This window comes from Microcebus murinus, chromosome 8 (genome assembly GCF_040939455.1).
Source record: "Microcebus murinus isolate Inina chromosome 8, M.murinus_Inina_mat1.0, whole genome shotgun sequence".
Lineage (NCBI taxonomy): Eukaryota > Metazoa > Chordata > Mammalia > Primates > Cheirogaleidae > Microcebus > Microcebus murinus.
Window position 1 is genome coordinate 49658750 of NC_134111.1, and position 26421 is coordinate 49685170.

Below are 26421 nucleotides of genomic sequence, written 5' to 3' on the forward strand. Positions count from 1 at the left end.
CCATATTGTCAGCCTAACTCATAGCAACTTCAAACTTCTGGGCTCGAGCGTTCTGCCTTGGCCTCCCAGCGTGCTAGGATTACAGGCATGAGACACCACACCTGGCCTGATACATTTTTCAAATACTGAATTAAGAACCTGCTAAGAAAATACAGTGTATAGAGATGCTTTTTGAGGGAAAGGCAATCATCCTTGATTACAACCATATAGAATACATCACTTCTTCAAGTTATAATAGAAAAACTAATAATATCATGGAGTCAAAAGCTTTGTATAATACAGACATACATACTTTATCCATTCAATACTGACTTATATTCATGCATTTATTTATTTTTATTCAACAAGTATTTCTTAAGTGGTTACTATGTGCGAAGAACTACTGAGATGAACAAACAGTACACTTAAAAGTTCAACAACTTTAAATTCTTCTTGGAATAAGGTAGAAGGATTTTTTTTAAATCCAAACAAGTACTCAGGACTATAAATGCTACCTAAAAATTTTGAACAATGGTTTCGTACAGATTTAGAGATCAGAGAAGACTGGAAAGGTTTCATACCAAAGGAACTTCCCTTCTATCTATAATAATTTCCCTGCAGATTCTGAGAAAGTGCTATCTTTTAGTGAAGACAGAGATGTTTTTGGCTGCCTACCCAGAAGCTATTTCCCCAATTCTTTTTCTCCAACTAAACTCTAATTTTGTTGTGTTAAAAACACAACAAAACCCCCAACCCCGATATAGCACCTGTAGCTCCAGAGCAAGCTGACTCCTAGACAGCCCCCACTCTCAGTTCCCTTTCCCTCCTTACCAGAAATCCAATGTTGTTCAGGTATCATCCTTCTCCACACAGCCTGTATTTTTTTTTTAAGCATATTAAGGGGGTACCAATGTTCAGGTTACGTATATTGCCCTTGCCCCACCCGAGTCAGAGCTTCAAGTATGTCCATCCCCCAGATGGTGCATACTGCACCCATTAGGTGTGTATATACCCATCCTCTCCCCCCGCTCCCATCTGTCCAACACCCGATGAATGTTATTACTATATGTGTACTTAAATGTTGATCAGTTAATACCAATTTGATGGTGAGTACATGTGGTGCTTATTTTTCCATTCTTGGGATACTTCACTTAGTAGAACGGGTTCCAGCTCTATCCAGACTAATACAAGAAGTGCTATATTACCATTGTTTTTTGGCTGATAGAACTTCATGGTACACATATACTACACTTTATTAATCCACTCATGTATTGATGGGCACTTGGGTTGTTTCCACATCTTTGCAACTGTGAACTGTGCTGCTATAGCCTGTACTTTTAAGAGAACCTTTATCGCATTTTCAATTCCAAAGATGGGCCTGATTTTTGTAAGGGAAATAATACCTCTGTTGGACATAACTGGTTTTGGAATGGACATATAACCCAATCTGGACCATAAGATGATAGGAGAGGTTTGCTTTGGGCTTGAAGAAGCTTACTCCAAAGATAGTGTGTGTGTGGGGGGGGGGTGACACAGAAAGCCAGTCTCTCTCTAAAACAACTTAGGTGAGGAAGCAGAAATTTTAGTGTAAATCCAATTTAGGTAACCATCCTAAAAGCAGAAGAAAATCAGACAATTCTGTGGATGGCAGACCACACGTTAGTATTTAAGAAAGGTTGGATCAACCAACCCCAAAGCCCCACCCTATTTATAGGCTTGCTTTTGAGTTTATCTGCAGATGAAACTATAGCAATTAATGTATCTTTATAATAAGTAAAGCTCCAAGTCCATTAATTACAACTTGAGGGAACTGTATTAAGACCAAAAAGCAGCTCAGTGCAAATCAAGAGACAAAGTACTACATACCTAGAGAAAATGTCCTAAAATGACTTAACCCCTTCTTTTCGCAAAGTCATTTATATTCCTTGATTCCAGTGCCATATAAAACCCGGTAAGACATGGCCCTAGATCTTATGGCTAAACAATGACTTCAATACATATAACATTTTGTATAAAATCATCAATATACATGTTTTAAGAGCCCAATTTATTATCTTTAATTTTGAGTGCCCAAATTAAATGAAAGTACTATTTTGCTGTCCATTATGAGAGATTTTATAGTTTAATGAAAATAATTTTCTTAGCTCTTATCACAAAAGAGTGGTATGCCAGAAAGGATAAAGAATAAGTATGGAAAGAAAAAGATGGTGCTTTAATTAGAGTCTCTCTCATTTTTACATAGGCCTTTAAAAAAAAAAAGGAGAAGTTTGGGCACTTCTTTAAAAGAGAGATTTAAAGTTTTTATTCAAGAACAAGAAGCCATTTCAATACCATAATTCATATAAAGAAAGAAAAATGATGCTTCTCGGATTTGGACATGATATTAGTCTTTCTAGGACCCAAATAAAAAATTGAGAGAAATGTCCAAATGCCTAAAAACAGTAATTGTACACTAACTGCCTATGTGTATAGAAAGACTACAATTTCATATTATTATTTAACAATCAGAATATTAATTGGTTAAAAAATCAGAAAAATTAATTGTAAATGTCTCCTGGGCTCTGAAGGAAGATACTGTTTGCTTACCCTGACTACTTTCATTCTGGTTTTCTGCTTTTCTCTTTCTTCCCCTGGATGACTCCGATTGTTTCTTCTCTGGTGTCTACGGAAAGCAAGATAACAAATTTTTAAATTATAATTTTAATATACAAAATTCCAATTAATATAAAAAATTTTCAAGGCCAAATAGTACTAAATAGTGCTCACAAGATATGAATATATAGTTATTTACATAGAATTTATTTTAAAAACAAAATTTTCTATTGTATAAATTTTTAAAATTCCAAGTATAGAAGATGCTGTACATATTACCTGAAATTCCGCATTTTCAGAATTTGACTTGAAGTAGATGAGAAATCTGAGAGTAATTAGCCTTTATAAGATGCCCTTCAAATTCTTAACTGGATAGAACCCCAACGCCCCCCAAAAAGAATCACATTAAGTTTTTCTTACTCGTTTTCTACTACTCAAACACAGAGTATAAAACTAAACTTTGGGCTAGGTGAGATGGCTTATGCCTATTATCCTAGCACTCGCAAGGCCAAGACAGGAGGATCACTTGAGGTTAGGAGTTTGAGACCAGCCTGAGCAAGAGCGAGACCCCATCTCCACAAAAAAATAGAAAAATAGGCCAGCGTAGAGGCCTATTTTTAACTCCTAAGTAACACCCAGTTACTTAGGAGGCTGAGGCAGGAGGACTGCTTGAGCCCCCAGTGAGCTATGATGATGCCACTGCATTCTAGCCCAGGCAACAGAGTGAGACCCTGTCTCAAACAAAACAAAACAAAACAAAACACCTAAGTTTTGATTAGAAAAAAGGGGTAGAACACAAACCCTGATCCTACTAAAAAAGACTGTTCATCTAAATGCCTGATAATCACTATCCAACAATCGCAGTAAATTCACAGGTTATGCCCTAGATTGGGTGTTACCAAACTAAGGCCCATGAGCCAAATCTGTTTGGCCACTTGTTTTATATCACCTAACCATAGCTTTTACATTTTTAAATGTATGAAATTTTAAAATTCAAAACAAAAATATTTTATTATGTGATAATTTTAAGAATTTCAAATTTCAGCATCTATAATAAAGTTTTATTGGAACATAGCCACACTTGTTCATTTACGTATTGTCTGTAGCTCCTTTCACATTACAACAGTAGAGTTAAGTAGTTGCAACAGTCAGTATGACCCATAAAGTCTAAAATATCTGGCCTGTTAAAGAAAAAGTTTGAAGACTCCTACTCTAGATCGTGGCTTTGGTCCCAAATTGCAGGCTTGTTCCTCTAGCAGATAGCAAAAATTTTCATTAGGCTAACACAAGTAATTTTTGTGAAATATGCCAAACTATTGTCATGCTTAGTCAAAAATTAAAGCCAAGAACAAAAGCAAAAGGCAATGGCATTTTAGAAAGCCTAATATAAGTACTTCTGGTGCCAGAATAATTCCTAAACTTAATAGGAACTCCATGAATATTTGACTAAAAATGAATCACAGTGGACAACTTAAAATAAATCTCTTAAGGCATTGTGGTCCCCAAACAAAGAAGGGATTTAATCTATATTTTTATGTCTCTGAGTAGTTCTATGATTAAATAGTATGAATGACAATAAATAACCTAATTCTTATTGAGCATATACTGTTCTTCTAAGTATCATCTTGGGCCTTTAAACTTCTCTTATCTCCATTCTATCAACAAAATAACATATTTAGAGAGATTGGACTGAATGTTATCAGTCTCTGAATTCCTTAAAAACAGATGTTATATCTTCTCCCCATCTTACCTTCCCATTCCATGCCTAGCTTATTACTTGATAAATAAATGAATGAATATTAAATAACTTACTCAAAGTAACACTACTAGTGTGATAGAGCCAGGATTCAAACCAAATTTGGTTCTATATAATTACAAGACTCACATGTTCTTTATTTTTTCTCTATGTGATATGCTATATGCCCTACATCAACTAAATGAATTATACAAAAATATTTCAAAATTTTACTGTTTGTAAATAAAATTCAATATCTCCCATAAATTGCCTTTATGTTTTCATTTCACAAACCAGAAATCTTAAAGAAAGCCATCTACGTGGGAGGTAAACTGACATACCAGTAATTCAAGGTACATACTTCATTAGTTTAGTTTCATTGTCAAAATTACCAAACTCAAACAATAACCAATCTGCTATATTTCTAGAACTAAAAATCACCAAATTAAGAATTCTAAGTTCACCCCTCCACCAGAAATGATGGTTCAGTTGTGAGGCAACACTCTAGTAAGGCATGGGAAAAGTTACTGGATTTGGTTTGTTTTTAATAAAAGTTGAAATAAAAAAAGAAAAAAAAGAATTCTAAGTTCACACTTTTATAAAGCCAGATTTATCTTAAAACAAAGATCCCCAAATAATAATTTGTTCATATCGTTCCTAACTTAATCTATTTAAAAATATATAATTTAAGGTCAAGAAACAATTTTTCAGAATAGTTTAAGGTTATGCTAATTTTTCAGCATGGCAGGATCCCATTTGAATGCCATCTTAAATCTTAACTAGCTACTTCTGAATAAGAAAAAAACCACACAAAATATTATTTAATATAATTCTGAAACAGTTATATTTGAAACTGTATTTTCTAGCTAGAAAACTAAAGAAAGTGTATGTTCTAAATTGTTCCATATCATTTTCTAAAGTATGTATGTTTCTTGGTATATATACCAAGGAACACTGGTTCAATGATAGGTTGGGAAAGCTACATTTTAAGTGGGGATAATAAAGGTGCAGTTCAACTGAGACAAATAAAGTTAGTATTTTTACTTCAAAGTTTCTCAGAATCATTAAAATGATTACAAGCACTGGCTATCTCCAAAAGAGGGATGAGATAGATATGTACAAATTCTTAAAACTTATTAGCGATAACATTAATTAAATACTTCACTAGTTATATATACACTTTGTGATATTTAAGGGTTTTTGCTTTATTTTTTAAAGATGTTTTCCTCAGAAGTAAAATTTCCCACTATGGGGATGTGGGACAGCCCTTTGAGGAAAATGTCATTCCATTTAAACAAACAAAAAAAATCAAACAAATGCATTATGATTACAGTAAAGATGAAAAGGCAACAGGTTTACCTCCTATAAACCAAGAAGAATTCGAGAAGCAACAGAAAAAGGGTGATCGGCTAAAATTCATTTTAAGACTGTAATATATAGGTAAGAACTTGAGAATAGGTAATAAAAAATTGAAAAACTGTTTAACAAAGTAAAAGATAAGAATGGGAAACCTAGATGTATTTAAATTAGCCTATAAAGTGAATGTTTCCATCATATGCACACCTTTTGTCCTTTCCTGAGAACCTTAATTTTTTCACCCATGTCCTGATGTGCTGGTGCTGACCTTTAACTTTGTTTATCTCATAGACTATGTGGACTCTTAGGGTTATTCTGTCAGCACAAATGAACCATAATTTCCTAAAAAGCAAGTACCATGGGTTTCTAAAGGAATAGACCAAGAACAAAACACTGAGTCCATTATTTACTATAACCATTGGCATGTTATTAATCCAAGAATCCATTTTCTCATCAGTGTAAAAACATGATAATATAGGCATAGGAGGGCTGTGAGGATTAAATGAGAAACATACCAGAAACATACTTACTACAGCATCTGCAATATAGTGGGTAATCAATAACGTCAGTGAGTACCCAATCAATTCTCTTATTTGAATGGCTACCCTGCTATCACTCCAAATATCCATGCACTTTTATGTTTCAAAACTTCCGTCTTGTGTTACATGTTCAGTGATTAGCAGTTTCTGCTCTAATAGCTTACAAATAACTTGCAGGGCTTGCAAAACAGATGATATTTTCTCTTTAAGGTCAACTATATTCTAGACTAGAAGCCACTGCAGTCTAGGCCTCATCATCAACCCTCAGGCAAATATGCACTAAATAGTTTTAGTTTTGAATTTAAATAATCTTAACAACATTTATATTAAAAACAAAACAAAAACCCTTAACAAAGCCTACTACTGCCAATTCTCTGGAGTGACTCATTTGTATACAAACCTATCTGGGGATTTAGAACCTGGGGCAGGGGGTAAGGAGAGGTGGACAGGCAGAAACTCACTAAATATTTAATCTCTAAGATGGCTCATCACTGATAGAAAGTTCAGAATAATATCAGCGATCTCCAAACTGCATTCCAGAAATATCTTAGGGGAGAGGAGGTTGTGTGCAGAAGTTATTAAAGGAGAGCGGGAAGAGAAGGAAAAAGTGAGTGGCAAGCTATGTTTCTAGCCTACCAGAGACACATCTTACACAATGTTGCTCTACCTGTCTCTGCAACCATGACATCTCTTATTTTAATACTGGGATTCTATATGAGATCCCCTTTGAAGAAATAGTTTGGTGACATAAGAAAGGTCTGAAAAACTACTGATCGTGACTAATGACTTCCTTGAGTAAATCCAAAGGACATCAACTAGGCCACCTATGTATTTGCATAAAGTAGAAAATTAGCAAATATCAAATATTTTATATAGACATTTTTAAGCTTAATTATATGTTGTCATTTCTTTTTTTCTTCTTTATTTTTTCTCAACTATCCCACTATAAATAGACCATAATAAGAATTAATATGGAAGGCAAAATAATAGAATTTGGTTTTATAGTGAAGATGGAAAGAATAGAGTAATTAATTATAAAAGGTCAAAGAACATAAGATGGAATAGTGGTTAGGAAAAAATGAAGAAAGGAGAAACTAGTACTCTTTAAATCAATTTAGCTGTGTAAATGTTAGACTTGCAATCATACCAAAACCTGAATAACCGCTCTGGCATTTAAATATTCTAAGATATTAGTGTCAATTTACACAGTATTTTCTAGCAGTTGAAAATCTGTTCAAAAAACACAAAGATAATTTAAAGGACTTAAGAGAGGATAGTGATATAATTAACTAATGCTCCCAATTTTATCTGGAACTCAGGTCAGTGATTATTAAACAAGGTTTTTGTATCTATCTGATCATGCAGCTTCTTGGTTATCTTAATAAAAATGTGTCTTTCTTCAATGCAAATAAGGCCAAATATAAAAAAAAAAAAAAGAATCAAATTATTCCATGAAAACACACAACCACTCTACAAGCCTCAAACTAAAGAAAGATTTAAAATTATCAGCAGAAATACATTACAGAAAAGTTTAAGAGTATATGAAAAGATACCATTATAACATTAACAAAAAAGGAAGGAGTGGATATTAGAGCTTATTCTTCATTCTACTTTAGGTAGAGTTCATCAGGCCTGACTAAACAGACAACAATAGAAGTCAAATATCATCATCTCTAATAAAATTATTAATTGACACAGACATATCTAATTTCTTTGTTAAATAAGAAAATACTTTTTAAAAAAAATTACCCTAATATTAAATAATATCCTTTAAAAATAATCACTCTTCAAACTTTTCAGAATAAATTTTTCTAACAGATTCATTCAGCCAAAGATTGGTGTCAAAAATACAACTCATTGGCTATTCCAATGATTCATACTCAGGTATCAAATTCAAGGTTACTATAATTTGAACAAATGGCATGACAAAACTTTTTGTCTGCAGCTGGTAAAAACAATGTTCAATTTTTATCCACATTTCCAGGCAAAATTTGTTGAACTAGATTAGATATGAGACAGGAAAATGCTGGAGAAATATCTTTGTTAACCTTACTTGGCATATATCAAAACAGCACTGAACTAGAATGGAAAATCTGGATCCTTACAAATATAGCCAATGTAAAATACATGTTCTTTTCAAGAATGTCAAATGTACAGATATTGTTTATTCCAAGCTTTTACTGTAAAAATTAGGTTAGAATGTACTGTAATAAAACTGAATTTCTATTATGAAAATTACCTTACTGCTTCATATCCTATGTACACTTAGATAAATGTATATATCTTAACTCAAGGATGATTTTGAATTTCACAATGTGAAATTCACAGTCTGTCTCTGCCCAACCAAAGGTCAAAACTTTAATATCGAGAACTATTATTTGGAAATATTTGCTTGAACCTTTGACCCATAAAAGAAGATCTCTGTTATAATGCTGATTTCAATATTTAGTATAAAACATTTATGTATGCCACATTTTGGAATCCTATCATCAAATTAGAGCATTTCCATGCCATTCTAAGTAAATTCAAATCATCAATAATTTTCAGTGTATTCTATTTTCTGCTGCATTGCTTTTATTGTTAATGTGTAATAATAAAGATGACAGAATACCAATAAGATGAAATCCGGTAACCACTCAACTAAAATATGTGCTATCTTACAGGTAAGCCTATAAAGTGTGCCAGCTCACATTTTTAAAAGCCTGTAGGATTGTCACTCTCTTTATACACATACAGCATCCACAACCATATCAGTACTCAAAAGAAACATAATACTAAAACAATTCCTCTTTCAATTTTAACAACTACCTTACTTACTTAACATCCCTCACGTTTTGACTTAAGCTCCTATCACTTGTATCCATTTTAATTTGCATTCAGATATGTTTAAAAGGAACATATTGTTTTCAATATTGATGACAAGTGATTTTGTTTGCCATTTTCTTACCATTTATGTAGCCTATTAATATATACCTCTATAGATATCCCTTTGAACATCAATCCATAGGTCCTTATAGAATTATTTCTCTGGGAAGCATACTTTTAAATGTAAATGCTGTTATCACAGAATATGCATTTAAACTTTAAAGATAATGCCAAATTGCACTTTCAAAGACAGTATCAATCCATGCTTTCACTAACACTGTATGAGAACACTCACCAACCCTTTAAAATCTGATAGGTAAAAAAAGGTGTTACTACTTTCTCTATAGCAATAAAACATTTATAATCAGAAAAAAGTGATTTGTCTTATTCCTAAACAGTTGTTCTATCATACATTTATTAGCATTGATTCTCAATGTTGACTACACATCAATCATTTACAAAGCTTTTATTTAAAACTCACGCTGCTATCTCCCCAGTCTAAATTTAACCATCTCTGGAGAAAGACCAGAGGAATCCTTAACTCCTGAAGTGATACTGATGCATCATCAGGATTAGGAACAATGAATCTACCTAGATTGATAATAAAATAACTAGTAATATATTTCCTATATATTCCATTTTATAGAATCCATAAAATTAAGAATATTGTTCTTTATAATCTTCCATTAAGATTAAAGACCAAACTTATGACATATAACAGAAAACTAATTAGGTTATAAGGAGGCCAATGGGTTGCCATGGTTACTTAAGTCATTTTAGAAAATGACAATCTTAAAGAAAATTAGTAAAACATTCACTATGTTCATAAAAATACATCTTTCTAATATTTTTAAAACTAAAAATATAAAATATTGAAATCAAGTTCTCAATAATGCCAACTTGTACTGAATGCCCTTAAAATCCAGTCTAAAACCAACATTTATCATATTAAGTGTTTGTCAAGCGCTGTTAGTCTAAATATTTCTTAGACTGGCAAATTTCATAATTACTATAAATCATTTTAAACCTAAATATTTTGAAAAAAGAATACCACTTTTTTTCTACAACTAATTGGGGCAGGTAATTTATCTAATAAGTTATATACTACCTTAGTTATACGGAGAGAGTACAGAGTAGTTGTTGTGGGCATCATTTTGAAATAAGACAGATACTTTGGAATTAGATTTTGGATTCTGTTAACTTATTATCAGTGTGATTCTGAGCAAATTGATTCCCTCTTTGAGCTTCTGTTTCCACATTTAGAGATGTAAAATTTATAGAGATATAACCCAACTCCATAAGTAAAATGCTAAAACTTTCAAGATGCTGCTAGACATCCCACATTGCATAGGACAGCATCCCCTCCCCCTTCAAAATATATCCAGGTTAAAATATCAGCAATGTTAAGGTTGAGAAACCTGCTTTGATGAATACATAAGAATTACTTGTAATTGGCAGATAAATTACTTGTACAATATGCTTTTTTTTGAGACAGAGTGTCACTCTGTTCCCTGGGCTAGAGTGCCATGGCGTCAGCCTAGCTCACAGTAACCTCAAACTCCTGGGCTCAAGCAATCCTTCTGCCTCAGCTTCCCAAGTAGCTGGGACTACAGGCATGCACCACCATGCCCAGTTATTTATATATATATATATATATATATATATATTTTTTTTTTAGTTGTCCAGCTAATTTCTTTCTATTTTTTAAGTTGAGACGGAGTCTCGCTCTTGGCTCAGGCTGGTCTTGAACTCCAAGCTCAACGATCTGCATGCCTTGGCCTCCCAGAATGCTAGGATTATATGCCTGAGCCACCACACCCAGCCTACAGTATGCTTTTTTACTTTCATTCTCTCCTCAGTTTACAGTGAACATTTCTAGAAGCTGTATGACATGTGATGACATCTCACTAATGATTTATGGATTGTGTATTTGTGTATTCTAGTGTTATAAAATTTTTTATTTTAAATCCTAAAATGGTAAATACTGATAGTTGTAACCCACATAAATAAGAGCTCTTTGGAATCATCAACAATTTTTAAGAGTTGCAGAGAGTTTCTGAGACCCAAATGTTTGAAAACTGCTTTTGTAAATGAACTTATCCTGATAGTGTGTGTAATGCTAGAAAATGTTAGCAGGTGAGACAGGTGAGATGGGTGTGCTGGAGAAAGAGTAGTAGCCAGTTAAGGAAATGGATAGAATGATGTTAAATTTATTAACTCAACAAATTATTTACTGAGCACCTACTATGGTCAAGCACTATACTAGGTTCCACTTTAAAAGTATGTCTTCAATCTTATGGTAATCTACCATATTTTTCTTCTAATCTTGTTTTCACTGATCAGCTTTAGAACTTTCTTGCTCGAAAAACCATCAACCAACCGCTTCCAATGTACTTTTATAAAGGGTAACATTAACAGCTGTTTGTTTGCTTGCTAAATAAATGGTTTACAGAATCATTTCAAGAATAACTTCAAGATTTCATAACCTACAAGAACTCAAGAGATTATCTAGACAGAGTATATCAGAATTTCCAAACAGTGAGCCTGGGTACTCATACTTTGAAAATAGTTCTAGATGATTCTGATATGTATATTCTTCCATCTTTATGGAAACAGATGCACAGAGCGAGTATCAGACCTCCATTTGGTTTCCAGTTCCCTTTTCCTTCCAAGAGACTAAGTATGTATATATCAAGTAGGAAAGACCTACTCCTTTGCCGTGAACTCTGTTAATACAACATATTTGTGTCAGATACTTTAATTTCTATCTCAATATAGCCTCTAAAAGTATGTCTTTTAACAGAGAGTGGTGAATTAAATACAGTTTTCTCTTTTTAAATAAAAGGAAAAGTTACAAAGTAATTTCAGGTATTTCACAGGAACTTTTAACTCCAATAACTCATATTTTATTATTAATCTTAATAAGAGAGAGGAAAACTAAACATTTTCCTACTGAGAAAATTATATGTATTTATTACAAAATACACCATATATTTCCCATGCATACATAGAGTACCTGCCAACAAGACAACAAAGTTATTGTATCTATCCTACACTGTATATAGCAACATTGTTGCATACTATGTCATAGTAAAACAATTGACAAAAAATACTAAGATTTTTGGTAAAGAAGCAAAGTAAGAAAGAAAATACTACGAGGAGGAGGATAAATAAAAGAGAAGACAGAGGAACTCATCAAATAGAACACTACAAACATCATTTCTCACGCTAAAACATTTTAGAAAATAATTTAGGCAGCAGAGTATAAGGAATATTTCTTAAAATTGATGAGGGCACTAAGCTAAGTGACTAACATCTTAAGAAGCCGGATAGATTTAACATAATAAAGTCAAAGCAAGGTAATTTATTTAGAGTGAAGACACATGAAAATGTAATTTTCAGTGATACTTAACCTATCTATCACTAAATTCATTTTTTAAGTTCTCCTCTTTCTTGCTCGGTGCTCAATTAAGACATTAAAGAAAATATTTGTCTGGGATATAGCAAATAAAATAGACAAATTAAAATTTAATGAAGGTTTTTTTTTAAAAAAACCTAAAAATCTAAAAGCCTATAACTTAAATCCAGTATTACTTCTGTTTTCAAATAAAATCATAATTTTCAATCAATCTAGGCTACCTAAGTGTTCACTGAGGAATCATTCAAAGTAAACACTATTAAGGGGGCAAAAAGAATTAAAAAGTAGAGATAGATATATATAAGACAAGGTAAAAACAGGACATGCTGTAGATGTAACAACTGTTGTAGCTCCCATATATCCATAATTTAAAATCCTTAATATTAAATCACTCAATATCCCAAAATATACTTTGACTGAAAATATACAGTAATTCGAGACCAGTAGATAAAGGTCTACCAGTAGATAAATCATCAAAGTAAGATTTGATGATTACCCAGGAAGAAGGGGGAGAAAAACAATTTTGGTTCTGGAGACATATTTCAAATTGTTCAACACTGATTTAGGTTTATAGAAGTATTACAAAAGGTGAATATTAAAATTAAATTGAGGCAAAAATAGAATAATGTGACTTGTATATCTGCTTTATAAACATGAATATTATGGAGTATATTATATGTAAGCACACATGTATAAACAGACATAACTGTGCTTCTCTAACATTAATTATGAAAGATGATGTAATTCAATGATATTTATATTCAGTGACAAATAACCCAACCTCAGGAAGAAATAAGGAAAGCAGAGAAATATATTCTAGTGTGTCTAAAAGGAGAGGCAGGGAGGAGAAATGCTCATGGTTTTATAGTCACTACAAATTCTAAATGAGCACAGCAGTCCCCAACCTTTTTGGCACCAGGGACCAGTTTCATGGAAGACAATTTTTCCATGGAAAATTGTGGGTGGTGGAGGGTTTGGGGATGATTCAATTGCATTACATTTATTGTGCACTTTATTTCTATTATTACAATGTAATATATAATGAAATAATTACACAGCTCACCATAATGCAGAATCTAATGCTGCCACTGATCTGACATGAGGTGGAGCCCAGGCAGTGATGCAAGCAATGGAGAGCAGCTTCATCTGCAAATACAGATGAAGCTTTGCTTGCTCACCTGTGGCTCACCTCTTGCTGTGAGGCCCAGTTCCTAACAGACCAGAGACAGGCCCAAAGCCCTGGGGTTACCACAGAGCAAGAAGATGCATAGAGTTTCTTAGCATCTTGGGTTAAGGGAAAAGTGGGGATAGCAACTGTATAGAATTTAGAAAAAGAAGGTGCTATAGGTTAGATGTGTTCCCCAAAGTTTACATACTGGAAACTTACACCTCCCCATTTTAACAGTATTATTAAGAGGTGGAGCCTTTAAGAGGTGGTTAGGTCATGAGAGCTCCACCTTTATAAATGAATTAATGTCAGTTATCACGGTGGTGGGTTAGTTATTAAGGGAGTGGGTTCCTGATAAAAAGGATGAGGTACCCCAATTCTGTCTTCCTGTTTCATGCACTTGCTTCTACCTTTCATCTTCTACCATGGGAAGACACTCACCAGATGCCAGTGCCATGCTCGTGGACTGCCCAGCCTGCAGAACTGTAAGCCAAATAAACTTGTTCATTATACACTACCTATTCTGTGATATTCTATTATAGCAGCAGCAAACAGAGTAAGGTGGTATCAAATAGACTAAAATAGAAAGTATCTGAGTTTAGGCAAGAAAGGTTCTGCAAGGAGAACTGAAAATAGGTGGACCAAGGCAGGTTCTAAAATTTGGAAAACACTAGTAGTCAAGAAATATGGGTTCCTTCTCTAATCCTCATAAAATAATGCAGGCTTTTAGCCAGTATATAAGGCACATGACCATATTTCTAACACTTTCAGGTATTCTAAAACATTTAAATAAGAGATGAGTGGCCTTGGTAAACTTTCTCCCTTGTTCCTCGCATAAAATTTTTATCACTCCTCAAATCCATAACCCACTCACAGTTCTTTAGGATTAGGTGATAACCTATTTTCACTGTGAAACAAGAGAAAGGTTATCAGATATCTAAGCTATACATCTACCTACCCCCCATTAAGAGGAAAAGATGTTCCTAAGTCCTATGGTTAACCCTGCCTGCCCAGGGTCTGTATTTCACCCATTCATACCTCCTCCAGGAAAAGGTGTTTGGTTTTGTTTCTCAATCTTTTCCTCTCTCTTCAGCACTTTCCTTATCTCTACCACAGCTCTACTATGACCCTTTCCTTAACACACAATATGTCAAGCCTATTTCATTCTAGATACTGTCTCCTTTCCTTCACAGTCAAGAGTCTGGCAAAAGCAGGCAATATTTGCTGTCACTATTTCCTTACTTTCCAATCTCTCCTTAATCAATTACAATCTGGCATCTTGCTTCCATTAATCTACTAAAATTAAACCTAAGTGACAAATTCTTAGTCACTTTTTACAGTCATCATCTTAATTGACTTCTGTAACATTTAATTCTACTCACTTATTCCCCTTTTACTTTCTTTTGTTTGTCTTTCCACTAGCTACCTACCTCCTTAACATGCTACTACTCTTTCTCTTCAGCATCCATGTCACCTGCTAACATTTCCTAGCACTATACACACTATCAGGGTAAATTTATCTCTAAAAGCAATTTTCAGCCGGGCGCGGTGGCTCACGCCTGTAATCCTAGCACTCTGGGAGGCTGAGGCGGGCGGATTGCTCGAGGTCAGGAGTTCGAAACCAGCCTGAGCAAGACCCCGTCTCTACTATAAATAGAAAGAAATTAATTGGCCAACTAATGTGTATATATATAAAATTAGCCGGGCATGGTGGCGCATGCCTGTAGTCCCAGCTACTCGGGAGGCTGAGGCAGAAGGATTGCTTGAGCCCAGGAATTTGAGGTTGCTGTGAGCTAGGCTGACGCCACGGCACTCACTCTAGCCTGGGCAACAAGCGAGACTCTGTCTCAAAAAAAAAAAAAAAAAAAAAAAGCAAAATAAAAAATAAAAGCAATTTTCAAACTTTTGGGTCTCTTTACAACTCTTAAAAATTACTGAGAACCCCAAAGAGCTTTTATTTATGTGTTACAACTATCAGTTGTAATTGTAGGATTTAAAACAAAATTTTTTTTGTTTTAGTGTTTATAACATTAGAAGATATATATATGTACAAAATCCATAAATCATTAGAATGATATCATCACATCATACAGCCTCTGAAAATTTTCACCGTAAACTTGTGAGACAATAAAAGTAAAAAAGCCAAATACTGTCTTAGCACTATTATAAAAACCATTCTGACCTTAAAAGAGTCTCAGGGATCCCTATGAATCCTTAGACCACACTTTGAGATCCACTTACCTACACTCAAGCCTTTAATTAACACCTACTTGCTGCCAAAGACTCCCAAGTCTTCATATCTAGCCTGACCTTTTTCCTGAGCTCCAGATAACATCTACAGTACCAACTGCATTTTTTCACAGGTATTCAAATTCAGAATTGCCCAAAATTCAACTCATTAGTCTTCTATACCAACTCTATGTATTTTCCTTCTGTGTTGCCTATCACAGTCAAAGACACTAAAGCTAGATACCTTTAAAAAAAATCTTAGGCTCCTCCTTTTCCCTCTTTATGCTAATTTAAAGTCATCAAACCCTACTGATTCTACTTTTAAATCTAGTGGAATCTGGAAGCTTGTTAGAAAGGCAAGCTTTGATCCCAGGTTTGTCATAAGAACATAAGTGACTCATTTGCACAATAAAGTTTAAGAAGCACTGCCCTAGGTGGTGATAGTAAAAACAGAGAAGAAAAGGCAAACTTGAGAACACTATAATTAAAACTTCTCTTTACCTTGAGCTTTTCCTCCTAATATTAAATTTTGAAGGTGTGGAGTTTTATTAAAAAGTCAGTATTCCTTAACTAAGTGATCTTCCTTTCAGGTTTCACTTCCCTCAGATCCTACCCTCTACACTGCCACCTGTGGGAGCCTTTTACAATTTTGTCTTTTGTTTCCCCTGCTTCAACAGCAGTGTATCAGCTAAAGTCCAAATTCCTTACAAGCGTATACAAGGGTTTTCAGAACCTGACCCCTGTCTATTTTTCACCATGCTTGCATATACTCCTTCTACCAGAAGTCAGCAAACTAGTGGAATCACCAAGACCACTTGGTATTTTTGTTTAAAGCTTCTCAGGTGATATAAAGTGCAGTGGGGGCTGAGAATCACTGCCCTATGTCTTGAACCAAACAACTTGCCATGCCTTCACACAAAAGCAAAACCATGACCTGTCCTTCTGCCTGCCTTCTTTTCATGCTTTGCCCTTGTCCTCTGGGATGAATTCAGTGTTTCTTAATAATTCAACTACCATTTCTTATTTGAAGGAAGACCTCTTTGCTTATCTTCCTTTACAGGCAGATGTGACTGGCTCTTGTAATACCTTGTGTTTATATTGGGCTGCGGTCCCCAAATGCCAGGCCACAGCCCAGTCCTAGTCTATGGCCTGTTAGGATACGGGCTGCTTATCACCTCCTGAACTCTGAACCACCTCCCCCCTACCCGAAACAACCCACCCTCCCACCGTCAGTCAGTGGAAAAATTGTCTTCCATGAAACCAGTCCCTGGTGCCAAAAAGGTTGGGGACCACTGTGTTATAGCACAGCCCACACTTGATGAAGCAAACTGTCTAAATGTTTGCCAGTCCTACTCATTTGAAGGCAGGGATTATATCATTTCTTGGGCACAGAGACTAGAAGATAATAGGCAATAAATGCTTACTGAAAATGTACTGAATTTTTGGAGCCTGTTGAGTAGGCCTATAGCAATGTAAAATAAAACCAAACCAAACCAATACCTTTCTACCTACCAGTTTATTTCATTAACATGAGGGAAAATGTTTTCATTCCACAATTCTACATTTAGAAGTACAAGTCAAAATCATATGTGAATTCATATACAAACCAAAATAAAAATTTCAGTTGAAGTAGATTAAATCAACCTAAGAATGACTGACTATCAGCTGCTTCTCAGTTTTAATAGCAAGGATAGAAGAAAACAGAAGGGTTCTGGGTGTCTAAAAAGAGCACTGGGTAGAAGGATACAACATAGGGGAAAGGGATATTAGCTAAAATCATCATAAATCCTAAGGAGGAGTCCTAAAAGATAATGTCTAATTGATACAGTAAAATAGGATACACATATTAATTATATTAAAATATGGAAATAAGTGCCAAGAAGAAAAGCCAAAAGAATTGAAGGTAGAGTAGGGTGGGTGGTAGTGGATGGCTCTTAAAACAAAACAAAACAAAAAATTTCTAGTACTATTTTCTCACAAAACCAAAAACTATTATTTAAAAGAATGTAACAAATAAGGCGATGGATTACCAAAAGAATAAATGACATCAGAAGACAATGGAATACTACATAAACTTAACTACTAGGAGTACTGGAAAAAACAAAAGTACTTCTATCTCACAACTATTTGTACCCAGCAACTTTAATGATCTATGAATATTTGTATTATGATGTGTATAAAATTTCACCCCAAGGTAGTTGATAATTAAGGTATCTACTATAGAGATAAAACTTAAGAATCATTTTCCAGATAAGCAACTTCTTAAATGGAAAAACAACAATAATAAAACTAGCTTCTTCAAATCTTAAAGACAATGTATAATCAATCTGTAGTCATTTCCAGAATGTTGTACCACTAGATTTAAACATTAATACTTAAAATCTGCAAATGTACAATATAGAACTGCAAAAGCCAAAATTTCAAAATTTTCTATTGTTGCTCCAAATTTCAAAACTTCTATACATATACAGCTAAGTACACCCAATGGCCAACCAAATAGTGTTTCATTGTAAATGCCACTGGGGTCTTTTAAAAAAATAAAAACACAAACAACATTTTAACTAAAAGTATAGCCAAAAGTGATCCTTAAAATTCTTTAAAGGAAAGTGGAATTTTCTTATACATTGATTCCTCTAAAAAATCCAAATACTAAATCTATAACTTATATTGGGACTATGGGTACCTATAAAAAACACAGAAAGAATATAACTGTCGTAAGTGATCCTTTAGTGTTTTGCTATTTAAAAAAAAAAACCTACCAAAAATACCATATTTGATGAACAGAAAATGGAAATATCTAAAATTATTTTATTGTCCTTTATAATAAAAATGCCTATGAAAGAGGAAGCATGTGAAATTATAAATATTCTCAATTATGGGAAAATATCAAGAAATGTTCTAAAGTCCAGGAAATATAAAATGAAAACATTCTTGATAGTTTTTGAAAAACTTCACTTTGACTACAACTAAACCTACAATTTTTAAGGACTCAGTGTAAGTATGTTAATTTGGAAAAACTAGACTATAATAATCTGGTGCTATAGGGCTACTAACGCTTACCTCAAGGGAACCTACTGCAGATAAAGTCCGTCACTTGCACAGTCCTTTCAGCTGCCTGCCAGTTGTCTCTGTGGAAGGGAAAGCCTGATGAGTGAGAGCCCTACGCCACACTCCTTTGGAGTATCAGGGTGCCTGCACAGAACTGTACAACACTATCTAGCTAGAGATTCCTAGCTGCTTTCAATAACACAGGGCTAAAAAAGATGCCACCTTTGAAGTTCCTTTTTCCTCTGAACAACCAAACAAAACGCCTAAGAGTTACTGAGTGCTAACAACTCACTGGTATTACAAAGCTGATATATCTAGAAAGTAGATAAAAGACTAAAATGTATCAAGTAGAAATAAGTTAAGTTTGACAAGGAAAACACATACACGCACACACACAAACATTAAAAAGGGACAGAACTGTATCATCTGCAGAGAGAAAAGGCTATATCCACAAAAAGTGAAGCTGTAGCATCAACGAATGAATGTTAAAACCCAAAGAACTTCCTGTCTACCCATTTTTCAAAGATGCCATCAAGTATATCACGTGCCTACTTATAAAATTCCAAGTATTTTCTTGGTGGGGTCAGTAAGTGGGTGAGGGACGAGTGGATTCTTCAGATTTTTTAAGATATGAAAAGGGAAAACCAGCATGATTCCATAAGAAATTCTAAAAAGAGAAAAAAACGTATATCTGTATCTCAGAAAGTACATGAACCCTTACTCAGGATCAAACTTAGAGGGAAGAATAATGAGAAATAATAGAAAATTGTGAAACTCAACATATTTCAAAAACCACCTTCATCTCATAGAATTATGAATGATTAATAACTATTTTCCATTAAGAATATCTATCCCTCATAAATTTACAAGTTCAGCTACATAACCAAATAAACTGTATTTTCTTTCTTATCTGGCATTAGCCAAATAAGGTCTTCAATCTAAATGTTGCTCTTCAATAAGGCAGAACAAAATACTCCTACAAGAAACTTTAAAAGCATTAATCTTTAGCAAAAGGACTGGAAAAAAAAAACTGTTTAGTTAAGATGATTCCAGTTTTTACTTTAATAACAGCATAATTAAAATGAAATTACTTACCTCTGATTCTTTGTCACTTAAAGATCCCAAGCTTCCAAAGCTGTGATTAGAGCTTTCATTATTTGTTGAGGCCTGTTAAAAATGGTTATAAAGGTAAAAATTAGGAGTAATTTTAAATAAACATATTACAAGTACATAATCTATTTTCATAATAAAGATTAAGTACAATTGCTTTAAGTAAGGAAGAGAAATGAAGGAAAAATAATAAACACCAAGTTCTTAACACTATAAATATCTTGGAAAGTTTTATCAAGTCAATAAAGTTCTGCTGTGTTTTAAGAACTGACTTGTTTAGCTGATTTTTAGAACACCAGTTCAAGAGCAACAGAATTGGGCCATTGTTAGGAAAACAAGATCTCTAAAATTATTACCCAATGTATACAAACTAGTGCTTCCTTTGATCAAAAATATTGTGTTCTTCAGTTCCCTTCACAATTATCAAATTCCATATGTCCTACACACCCCTTTGGCCTTTCTACATATTAACAAACTGAGTCCTTGTTTTGACTTAATCTTTTAAGAAAATATTTTACCACCTTAACCATTTTAATTGTTTTGCTCAAAAGTTTCTCAATTTCCTTGACAATATTTTTGTGGGTTTTTTTTGTGTTTTTTTTTTGAGACAGAGTCTCACTTTGTTGCTCAGGCTAGAGTGAGTGCCATGACATCAGCCTAGCTCACAGCAACCTCAAACTCCTGGGCTCAGGTGATCCTCCTGCGTCAGCCTCCCAAGTAGCTGGGATTACAGGCATGTGCCACCATGCCCGGCTAATTATTCGTATATATGTTTTTAGTTGTCCAGTTAATTTCTTTCTATTTTTAATAGAGACGGGGTCTTGCTCAGGCTGGTTTTGAACTCCTGACCTCGAGCAATCTGCCCGCCTCGGCCTCCCAGAGTGCTAGGATTACAGGCGTGAGCCACCGCGCCCAGCCTCCTTGACAATATTTTTGAACTGTGACAAAGAGAAATGAACTATCATTCTGTAGGATGACATCTGCTTTCTTAATATAATTCTGCTGTTCTTAATATAATTCTATGATGCTTACTCTTTTGTGTAATTTTTTGTACCATCAGTATTTTAAATCAATGTCTTCCAGGAATTTTCAGACCAGAAATTGACAGGCTACATATACACCACAAGATGATGCATGAATTAACTTCACATATAGGCATACAAGTTGATATCCTCCTGTTTCCCTTCCATTGTTCAGGGTAGCTGCTAACTCTACTATTAACAGGTTGTAAGTTGGCCTATAATTATCCTTAGCCAAATTTCTAAACTGACAACTCTAGCCATTGCATACACATCCAGCAGTATGCTGGACACTGTAAAGGCTGTTTTCAACACAGGATAGCACTTGAACTGATTAAGATTTAAGTAGTACTTGGAGGAAGTTATAAATATTAGGCTGATGTAGAAGTAATTACAGTTTTGGATTGGAAACTTTAAATCATTATATTATTTAATAACTAGGCTTAAAAACACCTTTAATCATCAAAATAGGAATCATTACAACAATCAACACATTTTTGCCAACAAGAAATAAATTTATTTATTCTTCCAATTCATGAATATTGTACCTCTCATTTATTTATACCTGTATCAATTTCTCTGTTGAACAATTTTCAGTGAAGATGTCTTGAGTATCTTTGGTCAGATTTATTTCTGAGTATTTTTTTATTATTGTACATGGTATCTTCCTAAAACTTCATTTTCCACTTGTTGATATGTAGAAGTATAACTGACTTTACCACATGATTTATATTCAATGACCTTGATTAATTTACTTACTAGTTTTAATTATTTGTAGGTTCTTTGTGATTTTTTTTCTATATCATAATCATGTAATGGGAATAATCTTTATTTCTTGATATTGGTGCTGGTTACATGACTGCGTTCAGCTTGTGAAAATTCATTAAGTAATGTATCTTACAATATGTGCATTATTTTACATGTACTGAGGGGAACTACTTTCAAGTTTTGCTATTTATTTTAATCATTTTTCAATGCCATTGTAGTAGAAAGCCATTAAAACCTGAGACTTCCCTGCGTATTCCTTTTTAAAAGCATGTATTTAAAAAGTTTGATAGTCTCAGTATTGATTCTTTGAAGACTAAAACTGGCAATATTTCTCCATAAATAAGCATTCATTTATTCTTAACCTTGGCTTCTTGTATTGGAGTTAATTCTTTATCAATAAAAAATATGTTTCCTAAGTCCACTGTAACTCTACTTCATAAGGCTGTCATTGGTAATCTTGTCAAGAGTTTGATAAAAAGAATATCTGAACTAACACATATGATGTTTTTATACTAAGAAACTATTAAAATTAAATTAAATTAAATTTCCTTAGTTCCATTACCCACATTTTAAGTACTTCGTAGCCACATGTGGCTAACAGCTACATGTTGAGCCATGCAGATATAAAACATGGCCATCACCCCAGAAAGTTCTATTGGAAAGAGTTGCTATAGACCAGGAGTAGGCAAACTATGGTTCTCTGCCTGGTTTTATAAATAAAGTTTCATTGGAACACAGCCATACTCATTTCATTAAATATGGTCTACAGCTGCTTTAGAGCTACAATGGCAGAGTTGAGTTGAGCAGTTGCAATCAAGACCATAAGACTTAAAGATATTAACTACCTGACACTTAACAGAAAATTTTTGCCAACCTCTCTTATAGACTATACAAAAATCAAGGGCTGTAAGGGGGCATGTTTAAGAGGAGATAAAAGAGTTTAGAATGCAATGCTACCTATATTTCACCAATAAATATGCCCCCACCTAGCCAGATATAATCTAATATAAACCATTCCTGTTTCCCTAAAAAGCAATGCCTATATTTCACCAATAAATATGCCCCCACCTAGCCAGATATAATCTAATATAAACCATTCCTGTTTCCCTAAAAAGCAATGTCTTAAATTTGGGGTTTGAAATTCAAGTTTTATGATACAAAACACAGTAAACATTTCCCATTTTACATACTCAACATCCATTCCAATTTCATAATAGCACCATAGTTTTTTTCTGGCCCTTTCCTAATATTTTTGGTGAGACTATAAATCAACCTGCCTGCCTAATAAAAATCCTAAGGAAGGTCCTTCTCCCCCATATACTCTTCATCCATACTCATAGTCAAGAAATCAAAGGGAAAGCCTAAACCCAATACTAAACTAATCAACTTCATTCCCCAGAATTCTGAATCACAAGGGAGTGATATCGGTGTGAGATGGGGGTGTCTTTTTTTAAAATCCCGTGGAGATACTGCAATCAGAAGGATGAGCAATTCCTGTTGCCTAGCCACTAAGGGTTGCCTGTTGACATTTGGTTTTCGGGCCTCCAAACTATTCTGTGAATTGCCTGATAGACTACCAATAACTTCCCTTCTTTGCTTAAGATAGCTAGAATGGTTTCTTTTTCTACAAATAAAGTCCAATAACTGATATAAAATATAATGACTTTCATTTAACAATGGTTTAGCAGAAAACCTGGAGTGGACAAAAGCAGAAAACAAAGTTAAATGTCTTAAAGATAAAGGTGACTTGTCCATCTATGACATTTATTTATTTATTTTTTTTTTGAGACAGAGTCTCGCTTTCTTGCCTAGGCTAGAGTGAGTGCCGTGGCGTCAGCCTAGCTCACAGCAACCTCAAACTCCTGGGCTCAAGCGATCCTCCTGCCTCAGCCTCCCAAGTAGCTGGGACTACAGGCACGAGCCACCATGCTCGGCTGATTTTTATATATATATATATTAGTTGGCCAATTAATTTCTTTCTATTTTTATGGTAGAGACGGGGTCTCGCTCAGGCTGGTTTTGAACTCCTGACCTTGAGCAATCCGCCCGCCTCGGCCTCCCAGAGTGCTAGGATTACAGGCGTGAGCCACCGCGCCCGGCCAATGACATTTATTTTTTTAAAAAAGGGCACACTAGATATTTTGACTAGGACCAGCTCTAGGCAAAATTCTACAACAGACTCAAAAGTTTTGGTTCCTACTCACATTCTCAACACCACTACTATTCTGTTCTTGGCTCTCTGTTAGCTGTCAATTAATTCTAAATATAAATTAAAGTGTTTAGATTTAAACCTATGAGTATAAAGGAAAAACCTAGCACAAGCTCCCACATCCCCAAACATTTCTTTAGTTCACTGATAAAATATCACAAAATATCCACTGATTATGCCAATGGATTTAGTTAGAATGTTTCATGTTTTAACAGAATTTTTTGAAATGTGGGTTTAACCTGAAAACTGTTAAGACCATTCCTATACCCTCATGGACAAAGTGATAAATATGTGAAGACATGATATGTCCACCTGGAAGTTACCAAACCATGCTTGCTCTGCTGTGGTATTATTAGAATAGACTAAAAAAATATCTATAGGGCAGGGATTATGTTCTCTGTCAAACCAAAAACACGAAATGAAACCTTACACATATCAAGTACTTTAAAATATATGCTGGGGGAATGAAGCAACTAGATGGCTTTTGTTTGTTTGTTTCATGTGACGCTACAGCTTAGAAGGAAAATTAGTAAACTAAACAAACACTGGCCCTATTTTCAGTTCCAAAGAGCTTGCTAGTACTGGCCAACACTAAGAGCATATTAAAGCAAGTCCAGAAGGACCACATGACTCCATGTAAACTTTAGGTGCAATTCAAATTTTTCCCCCAGTATTCTTTAAAATATATGCCAGTCTCAAAATTAGCCTTCTAATTGCCTCAATCTCCGAAGTTTCCAAAGATCAGAATCAGTATACACTGTCATGATTTCTTATAATAAAATTATTTCATTCCAAAATTGAGTACATAACTACATTAGTAAAAAAATGTGATGGGATAAATTCTGTCCAGATATACATAGGTGTCAATGACGGACACAGGAGGTTCACCAAATTTAGATTTGGGCAATCGGGTGGAAAGAGATAGTAATCAGAGAAACATTCTTAAAGTGATGCCTGACTTGACTCTTGATATTCAAATAGTGATAAGTCTAATAGAAAAAAGCATAACGGAGTCTGAAGCAAAGTGTTCAAAGGAACACTATGTTCAAAGGAAAGAATCTGTGAAAAACCATGTCCATTTTGGGAACCACAAATAGTTTATTATGACTGGAGCAAAGTACAAATGTGAAGATATGAAGAAAAGATGGAAGATGGGACATGAAGTTTGGCTACAAGGGCAATGCAGTAATAAAAAAAACTTTATAATGCTAAATAATTTAAATTTGAACTTATAAACTACATGAAGCCATTAAAAATCTCTAAGCAAGGTCTATTTTATGGGATGCACCTTTTATAAAAATCAGTCAAGCTAGGAAAATGACAACCTAGGCACACATTCCAAACTCACTTTCTCTTGCTCTAGGGAGAATTCAACAGAAAGATAAACCAGCAGCTATGATGTATTTTTTATTATTTTTTTCTTTTGTCTTTTTCTACTGGGGACAACAGGGCAGGTAGAGTTGCAAAGATTAGTAAAGAATAACTGGACCACAAAAGTGATTCCACTCACAAATGAACAGCTTCTTAATGCCACTGTTAACAAGACTGAGAGAATCAATAATATAAAATAGGGAAATAGGATCAGGCCTGCCTTTCTGGCCAAATCCATAATGAAGAATGTCAATCCTAGGGCTGCTTGAAGGTAGATCTGACAGCCAACCTGAGTTGATCATTTGTGCATGATGACAAGAGTGCACTTGCCCACCCATAAGTACTGCTCTAGAAGCCATCTTACTGCAGAAGTATGGTAAAGAAACACCTATAAACCTTACCACTACCCTATCTATTACCTCTGAGAAGATCTACCAGCCTAATCAAAATGGATGCTGTGGAAGCCCTCACCAACTAACAACAAGTTGGCAAGAAAATATTACAGGTAATTTAAGGAACCTGATTAGCTTGAAAGGGAGCACCCCAGTCAAACACAGAATAGATAGCTCAACTGGAGCAGAAACTGAGGTAAGAGCAGAAACAGATCTTTTAAAATATACCATGAGAATTCTGAAGTAGGTATAATTAAGAGATGAAAAAGTGAGGAAAAAACACTGCTGGAAACTAAATTAGCAATCTAAAAAATGAAGTAGAATTATAATATCAACAATATTAAGAAACTATAAGGTTTAAAAAAGATATATCAAGGGGACCTAGTATGAAAATAACTGGTATTTCAGAAAGGAAGAAACAGATTAAGAACAAACAATAATCAAATAAATCCTACTATAAAAAGAAAACTTCCCTGAGCCAAAGGAAAACTAGAAACTAGAAGACTTCAAAAATAGTGTCTACAGACTACTGAGATACTATGAGAAAGCAAAACAAAGACATTTTCAAACACACGAACTCAAAACAAATGGCAGCATGTATTCAAGAATGCTTTACAGATCAA

At 34.2% G+C, this 26421-nt stretch overlaps 1 protein-coding gene across 4 annotated transcripts in view; it reads right to left on the bottom strand.

Annotated features, from left to right (window-relative positions):
• The window catches only part of TLK1 (tousled like kinase 1), a 152359-nt gene that overhangs the window by 68332 nt on the left and 57606 nt on the right, over positions 1 to 26421 (bottom strand). For all 4 annotated transcript variants that reach the window (XM_012781920.3, XM_012781921.2, XM_076005648.1 and 1 more), the window contains 2 exons: positions 20025 to 20096; positions 2566 to 2641 (listed from right to left, as the gene is read on the bottom strand). In XM_012781920.3, coding sequence (XP_012637374.1) covers positions 2566 to 2641; positions 20025 to 20096 — 148 coding nt within the window. The remainder of the gene's footprint in view (positions 1 to 2565; positions 2642 to 20024; positions 20097 to 26421) is intronic.